Genomic DNA, 12,764 nt, shown 5'->3' with positions numbered 1-12,764 from the left:
CACCAAAAACCTTCCCCCTTGCCCACAAGTTCTGCATATTCGTACTGATTACGTTTGCTATGATGAAAGTTTAAGTAATCTGATCAATTAGGAGATCTTGGCAACATTGCTAAAATCCTAATATGTTTTCAATTACATTGGGCAAAAGCAAATTTGGTTTGGAACATTAGAAAGAGCTTTGGGCCAATCTTCTTTACAGCACTGCTTCAGTTCACTGCTTGTGCAGGCATTCGTTTATACATAGCTCTCTTAAGGTTCCTCCATGGCATTAGATTGATGCCTGAAATCTGCACCAGTTCAGCACCTTGACTCTTTACATTTTCAACTATTCTGTTGTAGATTTCCTGCTGTGCTTGGGCTCACCATCCCATTACATGACCCAAGCTTTAGTGATAAAGCTTTAGCTATAGACAGATGGCATCACATTTGACTCTAGAATTTATTGGTAACAAAGAGGTCATGTTTGACTTAATGACTACAAGGTACCCAGGTCCTGTGGCTGCAAAGCAAATCCAAATCATCACCCCTCCACCTGCTTGATTGGCAGCTGGTTTGAGGTGTTTGTGCTGGCATGCTGGTATGTTTGACCTTTAACATCTAGCGTGCTAACTGAGGCCTTTAGCATCCGAGATGTTGCTCTTGGGATTTTGCTGTTTCTTTAAGCATTAAACGTCCCAGCAAATTTACCTTAGCATGAATTTCCAGCAAATTCATCCTAAGGTCAGTTTGCTGGGATGTCCACTCTTTTGCACATGTGACCAATCCTTCTCACTGCAGAATGATGGACTTTGATGAACTGCAACAACAGCTTCTCTAAGCTAGTTTCTTTCCTGCTTTCTATTGTGTTAAGAGACCTAGATGCACCAGAGCAGCAAACTACTAAAACTTCTGCTTTGATAGAGGTGCTCACATTTGCTGATGATCCATTAATGAAGTGCATTTTCCATTGTATGACATGCCACACTGTGTTGTTGTTCAAATTGACAGCATAATAAGCTATGAGGAACAGATAAGTTTTCATTATGCCCTGACAGGCAAAAGTGTAGAACTTTTAAAAAAAAACAAAACAACAACAACACATGACTGTACACACAAATGCACGTGTGGACAGCAACTCTCGCCCTGAGGTTTAAAGGGAAATAACAACCTATTCTTCCTTTTTACATTGTCAGAATAACTCGTTTCAGTTAGGTCTGTCATCACTTTTCTTCCACGGCATGTTTACTAAAAGTCACAAAAGAAAAATGAGTAATGCTCATTGTGTTGGACCACACACCCTGTAGGTTACGCACAAAGTCACGTGACCGTTTAGTTCCAAAGTAAAAAATGTGTATGTCTCAGTGCAGCGATCTGCTATGCTGAACTGATTTTCCTGGTTGGAAATGCATCATATTCTTGGAAACAGGTTCACTGAGCCACTGAACTATGCATCTCACAATGAAAGACCATCATTTTCTTACTGGCAATAACACATAAGAGGAAAAACAAGCACTTCAAATAAATGCTACTCTCGACTGCTCCCTTGTCACATGGGGTTGCAACATCGGGTGGCTTTGCATGTTTGATTTGGCAGAATTTTATGCCAGATACGCTTACTGACGCAACTTCAAAAGACAATGACATATTTCACTGATTTAACTCTTGGGTCCAATGGCTCTGTCATGGAATCCTTACACAGTGGTGTTACACTGTTTGCTGTCACTGAATGCAGAAAACACCCTTATTGCAACAGTACAGCTACATACTTCAGATACAGTACTGTATCTTATCCTTGAGCAATAGACTTTCAGCAAGACAATGCTAAACCCCAAATTGCATGTATAAAAAGAGGATTGCTTCATACTTGAAGAATCCAGATGCTGAACTAGCCTGCCTCCAATCCTGTTCAGCAGCTATAATCAGACAAGAATGGGTAAACATTCCCCAACCAAAAGCCCAGAAACTCATCTACTCACTTCCCAGACATTGCTGTTAAAAAGAGAGACGATGCTACACGGTGGTAAAAATTACATTTTTTGTCTATATTCTATTTGAATAAAATAAAATTTGAATAAAATGTGGGTTTATGAGATTTTCAAATCAATGCTTCCTATTTATATTTAAAAATTTACATAGCGCCCCAACTTTTTTGGAAATGGGGCTGTATATTTGGTCAAGCCACATGTTACGTTGTTGTTTAAAAAAAAATTTCTGACAAAATTCTTATATTTAACACAAATAAAATTAAGTAAATGTTGACAGTGTAACTTAAATCTAGTTGCAACTTTTCTCAGCGGTGACTTTGAAGGTCTGAAACTTTTTTTAAATAATGTGATGTATAAAACCTTGATGTAACAGTATAAAGAGCGAAATAGGCGGTATCCACCAATGTGGTTCTCTTTGAAGAAAGCCAAACCTATCTCCCCTAAAGCACCTAGCTGGTTTAAATAATACAAAACACAAAGGTATCAAAAAGCTACAGTAACATTAAAAGCATGATATATTTTATAAGAGATCTTATTTATACCAGGGATCTGTATGAGAAAAGAAAGAAAGAAAGAAAACTGCTAGTGTGTGATTTCCTTTTACTTTAGTTTTAACTTCTTTTTTTTTCTTCTTTCAGTGAAAAGGATAAAAGTGTAACAGAAGATGGAAAATGTAGCACGAAATCTTGGCTACTTTGTTATTCTGCATGTTAATAAGTGTGCTGTGAGCTCTGTGGATTGTCAAACTTTTAGGGGTTTTTTTGGTCTTTTTTCACTAAGCTGACCTGCTGCTCATGCTGGCCTCAAATTTAACATGTAGATATGAAATGGATAGTCGACGTTCTTAGGAAAATAGCAAATGTACTGTTATACAGTAGTTCTTTTTACTACTGTGTGTGCTTCTAGTGTAAACAAGATCACTTTTGATTTGAAAGTGGGAAGTCAAGTAAAAATTGCTAGGTCCAATATTACACTTCATTTAAAAACACACACACATCAAGCAAAACAGTATAATTTCATCACAAATTAAGCGGGAACGCATATATAGTTTTCCCTCTTGGGGCCAAGTCTAAAGCTAACTAGGGGTAGCCTTTTTTGAACAGGGATTTCTTAAAGATTAATTTCTGTGGGCGCTGTGTAATGATTAATATCTGAAAACAGTCTAGCCAGCATTTGCTCATGAGGCCATTGCGAGGTTTTACAGCTCTCTCGGACACATGACTAACCCCAGAGTTCATACCATCTGTGTTTGGCTAATGCCAGTAATAATCGCTGCAGATTAATCATCAGGCCTTGACTGTCAAAGACGTCATAATAAAGCAACTTCTCAAAAGTGCTATTTATCAGGCATGCTATAGAGCAAAGCCTGTAATCTGAATCAGTAGGGGAAGAGTGAGCTCTTTGTTGCTCGCTGAGCTCACGAGACTGTGTGCGATGGGGCCAGTTTGGCTAGCGAACCATAAATTGCAAACTCATAAGGGGGAAAACTTCAATCCCGTCACGTTTCTGGAGTAAGTCGAACAGCGCGAACAGCCTGCAGTAACGCATTTGCAGCTGAGCTGATTTTTAGAATACCCCCTGCTTCTTGTTTTCTTCTCATTATGCCCCTTCACCCACTGGCTGTGGTCACGGTTGTGCTCTTCTTGTTTATTTCACCGAATTTGATATGCTACTCCCATACTGCCAGATGATTATCTCTCTCTCTCTCTCTTTGACCTTTACTGTGTTTTCATTCTTTTGTATCTCACTCCCAGCAATAATCTGGTAGCTCTCTTGATATGTCTTGATGCCAATGTGTGCATGTGTCACCACATCATCTTCTGTCTTGATTTTTATTGTCTTTCCCCGTGTCCGTCTATAATCCCTTTATAGAGCTGTCCAGAGTGTATAAGTGCGCACTCATTTATGCTGAGCTCATGCCCAAAAAGACCTGGTACTCTTTCTTTTCCACTACTGGGGATTTTGCCAGACTAAAAACACAGAGGGAAAACAGGAAAAATCTGTTCTCCTTTTCCGGTCAAAGAGTCAAGGAAAACGGGACAGAAAGCAGCACAAGGGAGGATATGATGACATCTTTCATTGTGATATTGTTAATTGTTGTAGCTGCGTACTGAACAAACTCAACCGTCACCATTATTTAGTGGCAGGTGTACTCCATTTTCTCTATACGCTCAGAGAAAGCTGAGAGCAGCAAGATTCCCTGGTAGGACAAGAAATACAGTATATAAACCTCCGAGCTCTGAGTCTCAGAGGCTTCAAATTTGTTTTTCTTGTTTTATCTTCCTCATGCGTCATAATGGAAGCCAGTGAGATAGTTTCACTCTGCACTGATTACTTGGAGGTCATGGTTTGTGAGAAATGTGGAGGAGGAAGGACAATAAGAGACTCACAGTTGTGTTGTATTTTTCCTGCTGTGGGACACTCCTCGCAGCCCATCTGTGCTGATAGGAAGTCGAGCACCCATGTGTGTAGGCCATGCTGACGTCAATTGGACTTGAAGAACCAGTGCAGCAAGAACCAATATCGACACCTCCCTCCTCTTTTTCTTTCACTTGTTGCCTTCTACCTAATCTGAATCTAAACCAGTAGGTGCTTCTGTTGTTCTCACACTTTGGTTTTTTCTCGGTGCCTCCATAATGACACTTCACGGGAATTTTGCGCCTTACCAAGTCACAGTTTCCTCCTTGAATAACGAAGGCCTGCTGCTTATGTTTGCATTTGTGAAAAGAGTCAAAGATAACATTTTATCCTGGCTGGGAAAACATCTAACTCAGTACTTTTATGGAAATTTAAAAGAGGAACTATATTTCCTTATGTAAATGTGTGTTGTGTGCAAAGGGACAATCTATTTGAACACTGCAGAGGCGTGAAATAAGCAATCCATTGTGTATGCCACTTTCACGTGTTTGAAACCCAAACTATTATTTTTGCTAACAACTGTGCAGACTTCAGTTGCATGCAAGAATCCCCATCTGTGTAAATGCATTACAGCACATGCATTGGAGAACAATTGGACATCACTGGCTGTTCCATTTGTTTTCTTTGCTTTTTTTCAGTTCAGCATCTTTCTTTTTTGGCTCACTCAAAACTTTAACTGAGCATCATTCTGCTCAAGCATCAAAACCTGGAATTTGTAATCTCAGAAATTGCAAAAGCCATATAAACAGCACAGACAGTTAGTAGTATGTGTGTTGCAGGGTGCAACATTTCCCAGAATCATTCATTCTGATAAGGGTGATAATGAACTCCCTTTTCTTTCTTTAACAGAAGGCTTATTCACTCACCTGACAGGCACACTTTGGTGACATGGGGCTGATTTGTAGCGGGAGATCTCCTGCAACAGAGAAATAATTTACAAAGTTTTAAAAATTAGGAGCCTGGAAAAATGCTTCCATCATTTATTTATTTATTTATTTCATTTGGTTCCAGTCGGTCTTTGTTGCCATAAGATAAACACAAAACAACTCCCTTGGTTCTCTGAACAGGTCTCAGGCTTGCGGTGACCCTTTTCTCTGAGGTCAGATTGACTCAGTGTGCACCTCTGGTAAATTTGATGCAACTACAACCACTGACCCAATTCAGTGATCACTGGAAACCTGCGAGCACTTCCATGTAAAAGATGATGTTTGTGCCTCTCAAAACAAAAAACAGAATTGAAATGTCACTGTGTCCAGTTTTGTGTCACCAGCAAAAGGCTCTTGAGATATGTGAATTTATATTTGCGAGACTTCTTCACAAGCCCACAGCATTATAAAAGTTTCTGAAGCTTTGGTGCCCCCAAGTGGAGCATGCTGGCATCTCCAACCATTGTCAAAACAGACACTTATGAGCCACAACATTAAAACTACCGACAGGTAAAGTGACAAACACTGATTATCTTCTTATCTGGTGCCTTCTATAAAACAACACATGGCACAATCAGAAGTCCTAGTCTGATTTTAATGGTGTGGCTTACTGGTGTATCTCCAAAAACTAAGATCCACAGGCAGATTTTTCCTCAATAAAAAATAAATATTAAATTGTGGATCATAAAAACTCTAAGTACAGAAACTAATAATGATCCCACTTACTTATTAGATACACACTGTACATTTGTCAAGGTGGTGAAGTTGTTCCTAACTGTCCGAAGACTTGCCAGAACCTAAAGAGAAGATCAAAAGACTGACGTAAGAGAAAGAATGTGCAAAAAGTAAAAGTGAAATTTAAAACAAGACATTTTGCATGAAAATAAAAAAGTGTGAAAAATGTTTAAGGACTATAACTTACCTCTCACAGGAGAGCATGGAGAATAACCTTTGCTATTGACCATGTGTTTAAAAGAGAGGTGTTTTAAAGAATTGTGATTCTTTTATTTTATGACTAGTTTGGGGCAAATTACTGTTTTTAATAATGTAATTAAATAATATGGCACTAAATATCTCTATATTATTTATAGATTTCTATACTGTTTGTCTGAAAAGGTTTCTGCAATGAAGCTGAAATCCGAGTGTAGAGTTCTTCTGCCATGCCGATGTTGTTATATATCTTCATTGCCAATTGTGGGCAAAGAGTTCAATATGGCGCCATGGGACATTTAGATTAAAAAGTTATTGTGAGAAATTGTGTTTTATATTCTGAGATAATTGATGCTCTTTGTACTTGATCTATGGAGCTATGACAAGCTCTTACCTGGGCAAACGGTGTCACAATCAAGTCTTCTCCATGTCTGAAAAATGAGAGTAATGAAAGGAAAGCCTGTTACACAAACAGACAAACACATAGCTAACTGTAGTGTAATGTGACAATGCTGTGATTAAAACCACTCACAATTCTCCAACGATGGAAGAATTTCGGGATAAGGATTTTGGTGATAGCTCATAGTCGCTGTCAGAGCGGTACAGGAAGGACTCCCGCCGCTGGCCGTAAGCTGCCAAATTGGGATGAAGAACCAGACCTGAACCTGGGGATGCCTGAGGGTCTGATGGGCTGCAGCACACTGATGGGCCATTCTCCCCTTCAAAACTAAAAGAAAGTTAAAAAAAAAAAAAACAATCCAGGGGGAGAGAAGAAAATATCAGGATGTGATTCTTTACAATGCAAAGCAAGTTCTTTAAATCTATTAGTTTTAAAAGCATAAGCCAAAGTCTGATTGATCATCAATCTTGCCATTTAGATTTAACTTTTAAATCATCATCGTCATCTTGAATATACCTTCCGTAATCTACCTGTAAGTACTGGCTTGCAAAACATGTTGACAAATCCTATCCAGGAAGTAGATTATTGCATAAATCCTAAAAAAATTACTCATCCATTCATCCACAGCTGAAAAAAACAACAACTATAACACTCATAAAATAAGTATGCTTCACTGTCTGTACAAGCAGGGCTGGTTTTACTGTAATCTGCCCGTCTGGTTTGTTTCTTACGGGAACACTGTCCATGACAGTTCCATTCAAACTCAGCAGTTAGGAAATGACATACAAAGAGTGACCAGCTGCCTGATGTGTGATTAAAGGCACATTTTTGCTTTTTTACTAACTACGTTTTCTTTTACAGTAACTGATGCACTCACAAGCATCTGCCTACATCTTGATTACCTTCCCTCATTGTTTAAGATGAATGTATTTGAACACTAAAATTGAACTAATGATAATAAAAAAATTTAAAAGGAAGACAATACAATATTGTAGAATTTATGGCTTTTCTTAGCATGTGATGCTTACAACCTTGATGCCATCTAAAAAATTCATATATATTAAAATTGTTTTTAAAATTGACAAGCAGAAATCAGAAAGAGCAACCAGAGAACTCATGCTCAGAGCAAAAATAAACCAACATGCTAACTGCTAAATGCAGCTTTCCTCAATAGTTGTTTGATCAATAAAAACCACCACAGATGCACACAGAGACATAATCTGTTTGTCACCACAGAGTTTATGTAGAGGACCGGGACGAGTTATTGTGTAACCAGATGATTGGGTCAGATGGACAGGAGTTTAGAGGTGCAAGGTCAAACTGTCAGTGCCCAGCAGGAATAGCAGATGCCACAAACCATGAAATGGAAAAATAACTCAGAGTCCTTGGCTTGATTACCATTTACATACTTCATTTTATTAGAAGTGCCACTTCATGTTTTCTCCACGTTAAAGCCCGCCTCTTTAATTTCTCCTACATGTGGGATTAACTAGGCGCGTGTCCCATTGAGACAGTCCCACACCTCTGCCAGAGAAGCTCAGATTAATGTGAGAACTCTGATTACACACATGCAGGAAGACCAGCGTCATCTGTGTTGTGCTTTGCGTCATTCAGTTTCAGCAAACAACATATTTTAACTACAGCGATCTAATCCCACAGTGTGAAACCAATCAAGAACTTTCAGTAAATATGCACTACAGTGGAAATGAAAAGGTTAAAAGAAAAAGAGCATCATGTTAAAATCTACCAGTGAAGTTATTTTTCTAAAATATTGACATGTAGAGTGAAAAAAGGACTCATATGCATATATAAAATACTCAGTGCAATAAAAAAAAGAGAAAACTACTGAAACATCACCTTGGAGCTGAGAGGTGTGCTCTGTTGACAACTTCCTCACTGAAGTCAAAATGTCCAGCTCTGCACCTAGGAGACCTTCGAAACATTTTTCTCCCTCTTCAAGGTCCACATCGAGCAACATAAAACAGTGACACTGTCTGCTCACTCATACATACACACACACTTTTGCAGCCTCCCCTTTCTGTCCAGTAGCAGCCCACGTGCTGGAATAACGTAGGCTTGGCAGATGCTAACATGCAGATCTGGGCTGAAGCGCAGGAAAAACGCACCAGCAGTCGCTCTGTTTATCTGGCCGCCTGTCCTTTATCCCTCTGTATTAAAACACAGCGCCGACAAGACTTTACAGTGGGACGTCGCGATTACGTTGAAAATCCAGATCCTCATTTATTTGCCAACTTTGGAGATTATAGTTAATGTGCATTTAATGTACACTGTACATATTTCCCCAGATGAGAAAAAAACCCATCTGTGTGTTAAGAGACAGTACAGTGACTGTGTGGTGTAAAATAAAGAGGAGAACTAGCAGGAGGTTTCTGATGCCGTGATGTGTTATTAAAGCTGCAATATGGCTAACACTATTACTGTGCTCTTCTTCTGATAGTAGACAATGTATTATTAGAAATTCTCTGGTACTTAGCTACTATTTATAAAACTCAATGTCCATAGCAGTAGTTGATTTCTGTGATTAGGCTGAAGGTCTGTTGACTTGGTTGACATGTGGAAGACTGAGGAGAACCAGAGCTTAAGTAAAAGCCTTCCACATACAGTATATACAGCGGGGTCACAGTTCCACGTAGGCCTGGAAATCGTCAGGAAATCTGATGCTTGGATTAACATTTAAAACCACCAGAGATTATGAGGGGTACAATGAATTTTACAGACTACTAATCAAATCAAAGATAATTTATGATCTGACCACAATGTCAGATTTCAACTTGCATGTCACTGTCTGGTACAGCAAAACATTGCTCACTAAGCAGCCTTGTGGTAGTGGGACTTGGATCATAAGTAGGTGAAAGTGTCAAATTACTTTTCTAGTTGCATGATAACCAGATGTATCTAAAGAACAACCAGACAGGTCAGAAGTAGTCACGCTATCAGCAGATTGATATGTTTTTTCACTTAGACATGAAAGTTACAAATTAATTTGATCAAAGACAGAGGGTCCCAAATAGAAAATAGGAAAAAAAAGTACTGTCAAAAAATGGCCTGACGCTAAATGGCTTCTCAGGAGAAAAAACAAGGCTAAACTCTTTGGACTGGATAAAACCATTACCAATGTTTCACAACTGACGATTGAGGGGAAAAAAAATCCTCTTTCCTGATGAATTCAAGTTTGTGGCATTAACAGAAGGATTTATTTAAGAAGGGAAACAAAGGAGAGAATCGTGCCGTAGTCTATAAAAACAACATGGGCTAGCCACACACATTAATGTAAGTACATCCCAGAGGAGAAAGTCCCAGCACGCTGCTTTGCTCAGCGTGTACTTTTAAAAATATTTTAAGAACTAAAACATTTGTGATGAAATCACGCCCCAAGGGTGAATTTCATCATCTGAGTATTTCAACACTCTGTACGTACAGCACAGGGATGTCTGCCAATCGCTTTGGTCTTGGAATCACAAATGGCTTTCCAGAGATGTCTCACACTTTTATCGTAATAAAGTGTTTGCTGTGTGTTTTATTGCAAGCTTGCAGTGACAACCCCATGATATTGGGCTATATGAATAAACTTTACCTTATGTAAGGTATGACATAAAGGGGACTGTTTCCTGTTAATATATCTTTTTTTTTATGTGTTATTTCAGGGTCTTTTTCCAAGGCATCTTTCCACACCAATGAGTTATTTTTTAAAAATGAGTCCCCTGAGCTCTAACTCATCCTGGAGCAGGGACATTTTTGACAACCTGAAATAAACTACTTCTAAATAAGGGTCCGCCTGAGTTACTAAATAAATCCACAATCACGACTACCTGCTGTAGCTCTTCAAAAACACATTACAGCTGACAAGCAAACCCACTACTTGGGTTTCAATCCTCTATTTTATTTATTTAATTCTCTCTTTAACACCCTCAAAAGAATATCCTTACCATGCGCTGGCTACAGTGAAGCGTCTGTATCGATGTAGACGTCTGATCGTTGCCTGCTTGCCTGAGGATCTTGGTGAGAGTTTCTGGCCAGAATGACTAGAAGTAACACTGCAACAGTCTGCCTGGCCCAACCCGACCCCTTTGAATTCTATACTAGTTTCCATTAAAGAGTCCGCTTTACAACCAAGTCTGATGCCGGACAAGACTGCACTAAAATATTCACTCACAAACTCAAATAAATATGTCTGAACGTATGATTTATTTTTATTGGTTGATATTATCCAGACAATCCTCCACTGCATTATTCATAATGCTAATCAATATGAACAGAAGCCTTTTTAAACAAGCTGACTGGCTACTCAAAAGCAGCTGGAAAACAAAGCAAAAAGTTATGGGGCGTCTCCAGTGTTGTGCAATAAACAGAGCAAAAGTTTCTCTGCTCCTGACCTGTAATCCAGATAAATCCAACCCATGTTTTTCAAAAGCACGAGGACATAGTATAAGCCTTATACAGATGAAAGCAACAAAAAATACAGACACCAGATAAAATAGATTCAAAAGATCTCAAAAAGCGAAAGTAGTTTGGTGGGATGAATTATAATTGCTCAACGAAATAATACATACGGGAAACTGCTATTCAGCAACTTCAAGTGTGTGCATGTTCTTCCCATGTCTGTGTGGGTTTTTCTGGGGAACTCTGGCTTCCTCCCGCATTCAATAGACATGAATCTTAGTTTGACTGGTGATTCTAAATTTGCCGTAACGTGAATGCGTTGTCTACCTCTTTGTGTTGGCACTGCGACAGACACATGAGCTGTCGAGTATGTACCCCGTCTTTCACCCCCAAAAAATTCATAAATGCCAACTTTGTTGCTTGCTTGCAAATCTAATGTCAGATCTAGATGGGAGAAAACACCGGCCTCCCGCTGTTACCCGGTACACAAGCTGTGCTGCTTTTCTCAAATTACTACATTATTACTGCAGCACAACAAAAGCACAAACGCAGAGAAGTACAAGGAAAAAAAATAATGCCCAAACGTGCGCAGCATCGGTGCCGCCTTATAAAGCGTTTGAGCGTGTCAGTGTGTTTATCACAGCCTCACCTGTCAGGGTCAGCCTGTGTGATGTCAATGCGAGGCAGAGAGGCGATGGGCAGGCTCGTGGGTCTGCTATGGGTTACGGGATCTTCTTCTGGTGTTAGCGGCCTTCCCCTTTCCCTCTCCTTCTCTGCCTGTCGCCATGACAACGGAGGCAGCTGCAGATTGCCAGAAAACCGCCTGTGGACTTTGAACACCTCCACCCCGAGAGTGTTGCCTGCAGAAAACTGTCCCACAGGAGGCTCCTTATTTTCCTGACAGAAAGGAGATAATGAATGTTTAGCTTTGATACGAAATTGTCTCAGAAAAAGAAAATCAGTAAGGGAAAATGTTAAAGAAGTAAAAAATGTGCATAGCACATAAGAAATACTATAAATAAGAGGATAAAATGTAAAACCATGGGGGAAAAACGTGATTTAAAAAATAAAAATGGATGGATGAAATTAAAACCTTGAAGTTTTATGCATTCACAGGCCAGTGAAACTACTTTACATCCATGTCTTACCTTTCTATGTAAATGTCCTTCTTATTAGACATTTGTTTGAACTTTTGTCAAAATTTGCACATGTAGTGTGAGTTGTAGCCAAAAATATATTTTGTGACCTCTGACCACTAAATTATAATCGCATCATCCTTCAGCCAACAAACATTTGCACTTAATTCATGTGAATTCAAGCCTTAGGTTTTTTCGGTCAACTGCAAAACCTAAAGCTTCCAGCTATGGTTGGAAATGCAAAAATAAATAAATAATAATAAATAAAAAGTGCCAGCTGATATGTCGATGAAGCTGTGCAGAGTGTAAATATTGTATGTTTAGTGCGCCTTCTTTGGCATGAAGTTTCCAGTATGGATCACAGAGTGATTCATTGAAATGATGGGTTGTAAACAAGTCAGCGTACTGAGGAAACAGAAATGGGCTGCCAGAGCTCATTCTGCATATATCAAACAATTTATGTTCACAGCATGCAAGAAGAAATTAAACACGTCAAAGATTTCATGCAGACAAGCAGCATATGAAGCACAATAACAATGAGAGGGGGAAAGGACGGGGACTGAAGAATTCCTAGAATGGGTCTGAGGCT

At 39.2% G+C, this 12,764-nt stretch overlaps 1 protein-coding gene across 1 annotated transcript in view; it reads right to left on the bottom strand.

The window, feature by feature from the left end:
• LOC146613798 (3',5'-cyclic-AMP phosphodiesterase 4B-like) overlaps positions 1–12,764 on the bottom strand; it is a 42,462-nt gene that overhangs the window by 17,683 nt on the left and 12,015 nt on the right. Inside the window, exons 4-8 of the mRNA XM_085378735.1 lie at positions 11,689–11,936; positions 6,771–6,965; positions 6,633–6,669; positions 6,035–6,105; positions 5,249–5,298 (exon numbers count right to left, since the gene is read on the bottom strand). Coding sequence (XP_085234861.1) covers positions 5,249–5,298; positions 6,035–6,105; positions 6,633–6,669; positions 6,771–6,965; positions 11,689–11,936 — 601 coding nt within the window. The remainder of the gene's footprint in view (positions 1–5,248; positions 5,299–6,034; positions 6,106–6,632; positions 6,670–6,770; positions 6,966–11,688; positions 11,937–12,764) is intronic.

This window comes from Diplotaxodon limnothrissa, linkage group LG18, assembly GCF_057381915.1.
Source record: "Diplotaxodon limnothrissa isolate DT_005_m linkage group LG18, D_limnothrissa_male_GT1.1, whole genome shotgun sequence".
In the NCBI taxonomy this organism is placed as follows: Eukaryota; Metazoa; Chordata; class Actinopteri; order Cichliformes; family Cichlidae; genus Diplotaxodon; species Diplotaxodon limnothrissa.
This window is presented reverse-complemented; position numbering and strand designations above follow the sequence as displayed.